Source organism: Aphanomyces astaci (genome assembly GCF_000520075.1).
Source record: "Aphanomyces astaci strain APO3 unplaced genomic scaffold supercont1.144, whole genome shotgun sequence".
Taxonomy (NCBI): Eukaryota; Oomycota; class Saprolegniomycetes; order Saprolegniales; family Verrucalvaceae; genus Aphanomyces; species Aphanomyces astaci.
This window is the reverse complement of record NW_009798407.1, coordinates 57568-63519: the sequence shown is the minus strand read 5'-3', so window position 1 is coordinate 63519 and position 5952 is coordinate 57568. Positions and strand designations below refer to the sequence as shown.

Sequence of the window (5952 nt, the reverse complement as noted above, 5' to 3'; positions counted from 1 at the left end):
GACAAGACCACTGCTTAGCATGGTAATCACAGCTTCACGGCCCATATGACCGGTCCTTATATGCCATTCTCTAAGCAATGACTCAGCACGAGATGCTGAGACATGCACTGTTGGTGTTACAGGTGTACACTTTGCAGTGTGACAGAATACCTGCCTTTGCTTGAGGTTATGGTGACGAACATAATACGTTCCGTTCACAGCTATTGCGGTGAACATCAGATGTCCTTCCTTAAAGACGAATTTGTATGGGCCACTAAGACCATCTATTATGTGGTAGCCTTGGCGTTTCAGCGCATTCTCGCTTATAATATTGGACGTGGCATTGGGCACTAAGCACGTATCGTTTAGTGTAATGCGCCGTATCACCTTATCAGTTCCCATTAGGAACAGCTGTACTATGCCTATGTGAGTACTACCCAGACATGACCCTTGTCCGAACTCAAAGTCGTAGTCATCATTAGTTATATAACTACAGAAGTACCCTGAGAGCGGCGTCATGTGCATACCACAGCCAGAGTCCAACACCCAGTCACTAGTGTCAATGGTGTAAGACCTCTTCAGTAGATACGGTGCCAGGCGGCTTACCTCCTCTTCCATACGTGTTGTCTGGTCCGCGAGACTATGCGCGATGCTGGTCAGGCAGGACCACTTGTCCGGTCCGCTGTCTGGAAGTTCGTCCATGTCGGGGATCGCCATCGAACTCAGGCGGGCTGCAATGTTCCCGGAAAATTCCGTGTCACTCTCTGATTGGCTGTCCGGGTCATCCGACTTGGCGGTGGATGATTGGCCGGACACAATTTTTCCAACCTTTGATTGGCTATCCGGATAACAGGATTTACTCGCCTTTGATTGGCCCAAATTCTTGACCAATAAGGTGCCACCCTTGACCTTGATCCGCTTTGCAGGAACCTCCTTGAAGTTCTTGCGTGTGATTCCTTTGCTGAGGTCGCTCTTAAGCAAGGCGAAGTCGGCCTTTAGATGGCCTTTGCCGTCCACATTAGCGATGCCGTGACAGTAAAAACACTCCGAGTAGGCAGTTGACTTTCTCTTATTAGCTTGGTTACGGTGCGCCAAGTTGAGGGGCTTCTTGTCGTTCATAACACGCTTCTAGTCGTCTTCCGTCGACTTGGAGTTGAGGTGCGCGATGATGCAGGCCTTCCAGGCGGTGAACATGACCTTCCGGCCGTTGAACTTAAGGTCCGTGACCGACTTGTCGTTGGTCGTGGTGTCGGACATGGTCACAGAGTAATAAAACGATGTGGGGGGGGGGTTTGGGGGGAACTTGGGGGGGCGTCGATACTTGAAATAACAGACGTTGGCACACAACACACACAGATGTAGAGATAGAGGCTCAAAGGAAGGTGGATTCAGAAGTGAGCTTAGCTCTAGAACCTCCATAATTATCATCGCCAAAGACATGCATACATGTAAGTAGTGCAACCTTAGCTGCACTGATTGAAGTTTGTCATATCTCTCAATATATGCAACCTTCAAGTAGTGTGTGTAGGATCAAAACAAGGTAGCTATTGGGCCTCGACACACTGAAGTAGTCGAGGGATGTGAAGCCTGGAGCTCTTCCAGCTTCAATCACATATATATAGTTTTAACTATGTAACTTCAATCCTTGTCTGCCTATGGGTAACACCTAACTACTTCGTCGTGGAATAAGACGACCGTGCAGGGTGGGTCGTAATCGAGGTGTCCAAATTGAACACCGCCATTCGAATGCCTTCGACAGTCGACGACGATAAGAATTCCAACCCTCCCTACCTGACGTCACCCCTCTTTTGAATGAATGCGGACTTTCGAGGGCCAAATTGATTCCACCTTTCTTTTCGAGGAAGCTAATAAAAATACAAAAGTATATAAATTTGCTCGAACGAAAAGCGGAAATTTCCTAAATTGACTACCCCTACTGTATTCCAATCAAAGTGGCAGCAAAAATATAAAACGTTCGAAACATTTTCGACTGGTAGTTAAAACTGCAATCTTCCATTTCACTTCAATGTGGTTTTATTCCCATCAAAGAGGGGGGGGGGCATCGGTTTCTTGACTCAAAGGTCGTGGGTTCCATCCCCGGCTTCCCCGGATTATTTCCGCAAGGATTATCCGTCCCTCCCCTGGGGAACCCGGATATCAAGGGCTGCGTACGAAGACGAGGACCGAACTTCGAAGAAGATCGGTCGAAGCACGAGGTATGAAGCGTTGAGCGAAGTAAAAACCGAAGATTACGCACCGCCCTTGGTCCAGCAGGCGCGTTAAGCGGTTCCACAACATGTGGTTCTAGTATCGGCCCTCGCGGAGGAATGTCTTATTTATCCGGAATCCGGTTAAAATTTGTTATACGGATTTAACCGGTTGAGTTGTCACCTTGAAAATGGTGAACGCAATTCCGATCATGCAACCCCCCCACACAAGGGCTGCTGACAAAAGTTTTAGGGGCCCCAAAGGCTCTTACGCTGGTCTATCATTAAACGGCATCGCACGTGTAGGGCTTTGCGCCACAAAAACCTGCGGTCGGTTTTGGTGGTCTACCTTTACGTTTAATGTGACGCATGCGACATTGAGGAAATGTGAACAATGGATGTCGGATGTAGTGGATGGTGTGGAGTGGGCCATCGCAGTGGGTCAGTGTAATGGGGATTTGTGATGGTTCCTGACTGGGATGGAGATAGTTGGTGTGGGAAGGGTACTTGGTGGACCAGAGCGTGATGCGTGGGGGTTCCAGGGGTTGGTGGCGAGGTATCAGAAGTGGGATACGAGTCGCCAGGTTCGGAGGCATGGGCTGGCTAGGGCTGGAGGGTAGAAGAGGCGGGACCTGTGGAAGAGTGTGTTGCGAGTTGTGGTTGCACAGGTATTAGCGGGTTGACACCAGATGTCAGCAAGGGAGCTCTGTGTAGATGGACCTTTGGCCGTCCTGGAGGGGTGGAGGGCTGCAGGAGCCGGGGAGCGTGGCGTAGTTGGACTTGCCGGAAGTGGCGGTGCCTTGCCTGCGCGTTTGGAGGTGTGTATGACATGGGGCAATCTGGGGCGGATGAGCCGGTCGTCATCTGAGAGAGGCGTTGCCTGGTGGGTGTGGTGTGTTGTGTGGCATCTGGGGTGGGCTGGTTGTGCCTGGCCGGGTGGGTCGTGGATGTGCGTGCCGCGTTCGAGGAGCAGCCCGTTTGGTTCTGTGGCGGTCATGGCGAGCCAGGAACTAATGTCCGCTGAACGTTTTGACCGTAGTTGGCGCGCGGTGAGCGGTGGGTCGGCCGGGCACTCGGTGGTATCGGAGGCAGAGTCGTTTTCGGATGATGATGGTTGAGGTTGGCGGATTATGCTCGTAGCCGTGTGATGGCACTAGCACTATTTTGACTTGGAACCATGTAGAATTGTTTATAATATGGTGTCACGACCAGTAGAGTACTCGTAGATATTAGACAAAATGTATTTGTTAACTGTAATCTATGTACAGTCGCCTACTCGAGCTTTTTCCCACGATTGCTTGTGGCTTCTCGAGACAACTTGCTATCTCTCAAACTCTAAAAGCAGCTACTATACAAAGACAACGACACTTCTGTCAAGTGGTGCTTTTCCCTCGCCTGTGTTCACGCCTTTTGTCCTCGCCTATCAAGGTTCCCAAACTCTATCGCCTAGCCTATCAACTCAGACAAGCCGAGACAGTGGTCGCTTTATACTTGCATGTTCTGTATATTCTTCATGTCGCTACCCTACCCAAGTGATTGTTCACCCAATCACGGCTCTAGCACAAGGAAAAGAGCGCTGATTCTCACACGTCAGTGTTTCCCTTTGGCTTAGTTTTAGCCAATAGGAACGAAGCTAGATAGTTTGTAAACGACTGAATGTCACTTTTCGTTTTCCCCTGTCCCGCACACTTGGTTTGTCTTGGACACTCTGCGCAAAGTTGCTACACGCCTATCACCCTCGCCTACTTCCTGTTTCCTACTTTCTAACATGTTATGAGTGAGCCCTCTTGCTTCGACCATTACCGCCTACTCCGGCATTCTCCTCGACGACGCCTAGAAGTTCAATGCTGCGTGGCGCATCACGTTTGAGGAAGCGGCAGTGACCGCAGGCTTCTTCTCTCTCTACACCAACGAGACCTATTGTCCCACGCGCATCGAAACCGACGCCTACACTATCAGCCAGACCAAGCTCCAGGTGGACAAGATCCGCAACGATGCGAAATACTCCACCGACGGTTATGCTGGTGACGCCTTGGAACCGCGCCTGGCAACGGTGAAACGCCTTGAACAAGACTTCACGCGCAAATTTCTGGATGAGTATATCGCGGAGTCCCTCGCTGCCCTACGCGTCCAAGCTAAGGCATTTCTTTTCAACTCTCTTACGCCTATCCTCCGACAAGTCATCGGATCCCACGACTCTCCCTTCTCTCTCTGGGCCGCTCTTATGGCGCGCCATGAAGCTGGCACCCGCGACCCCATGATCCTGTTTGCGAGTCTCACCCAACTCAAGTACAGTGAGGACATTAGTGCCGAGACCCTCTTCACTACCCCGTCAGCTCGTGTTGTGAGATGTTTGGTTTATTCCCTTAACGAGCGACAGCCGAACCCTTGGAAGCTTCTTCAGCTCCAGGATGTGATGAGTCGACATCGAGGTGCCAAACGACTCCGTCCCTCGACGATCAGATCAATTTGATCGAAACGGCAACCCTCCCTGCGAACGCCGACGTTCTCACGGCTCGCGAAGGTCATGTGAAGACTTTTGAGCTCTTTCGTACTCTGTTCTACTCTAACGCCTTTGCCGCCAACAAAGACGTGTGGGACGCCGTTTTCCAGCTCCAATTCTAGGCGCGCGAGGGTGGCTCTGAATGTACGCCTACTGCCATCAAGGCTACTATTTGCCACACCTTGAACATCGCCTCTCGCCGCAATCTAATTCTCTCGGATCAAGGCTCCGGTGATTCCGAATCCCGTCGACTCCAAGTTGCTGCTGCCGCTACCTACACTACGCCTCCAACCGCCTTGTATGCTACGCCTTCTGCTACCCAACCTCCGCCGACCTATACTTCTGCTGCTGCCCCTTCTTACGAGTCACTGCCACGTTGGGCACACTCAAACTGTCACAACTATCCTTTGAATTCCTCCAGGACTTCTGGACAGAGCTCACACGCCTTTTCGACTGAGAAAGGCCTCATATCGAGCACATGGCGCAACATGCTTCTGCAAGAGGACGCCATCCTCAACAAGAAAGTCAACTGCAAGAAGGTAACACTTGGTGGTCAGGAGCGACAGGAGTATATACCATTTGCCAGTGACATGGCTGCGTTCATGAAAGATTATTGTGACCAGGTGCATATCCTCTCTCATACGAATTCGATCTCGTTCATGAAACTGCACCACATGGAGTGGCTGAACCTGGCGGCAAAGACGAACGACGACCGAGCCTCAGGAGGCTCTTTTCATCGTGCTACAGGTATTCATAGCGTGTGCCATGTGCCAGTCGATTACACAAGCTGTGCTGGTGGAGATACGCGACAACTTTGCAGCCGCAATTTCGGACAAGTTCCGTGACAGGGATGCTGAAGACATCATTAATGTCAACGAAACGTCTGTGTACTATGACATGCCGCCTGGAAGGACCTTGACGCCAATTGCAGGGGAGGATAAAATATTGCCACATAAGAATTGCTGAGGACCACACAGGAATTGCTGAGAGCCATATAAGAATTGCTGAATCACACATGCTTTATGCTGAAGAACACATGAGATTTGCTGAATTGAGTATAGAGTATGTTACACAACGAGATCCACTACGGCAGGCAGTGCGTTATGAGAATTACTGGACATATGTGACTAGGAGCAATGTGATTGGTTATTAAACTCATATTTCAATGTGATTGGCTATTGTAAATGAATTCAGAGCATGTGATTGGCTATTTCTCACTAAATTTTGTGATTTCAGGAGTGGGAGTACGTAGCTGTAGCTACT

General features: G+C 50.3%; 1 protein-coding gene across 1 annotated transcript; it reads right to left on the bottom strand.

Annotated features, from left to right (window-relative positions):
* Nucleotides 1–481: 481 nt before the first annotated feature.
* H257_18214 (hypothetical protein) lies at nucleotides 482–1098 on the bottom strand (the record flags this gene model as incomplete). Its single annotated transcript, XM_009847233.1, has 2 exons — nucleotides 482–710; nucleotides 882–1098. Coding segments are annotated over 2 exons (444 nt in total), but the record flags the coding sequence as incomplete, so codon positions are not given.
* Between the last annotated feature and the right edge of the window lie 4854 nt (nucleotides 1099–5952).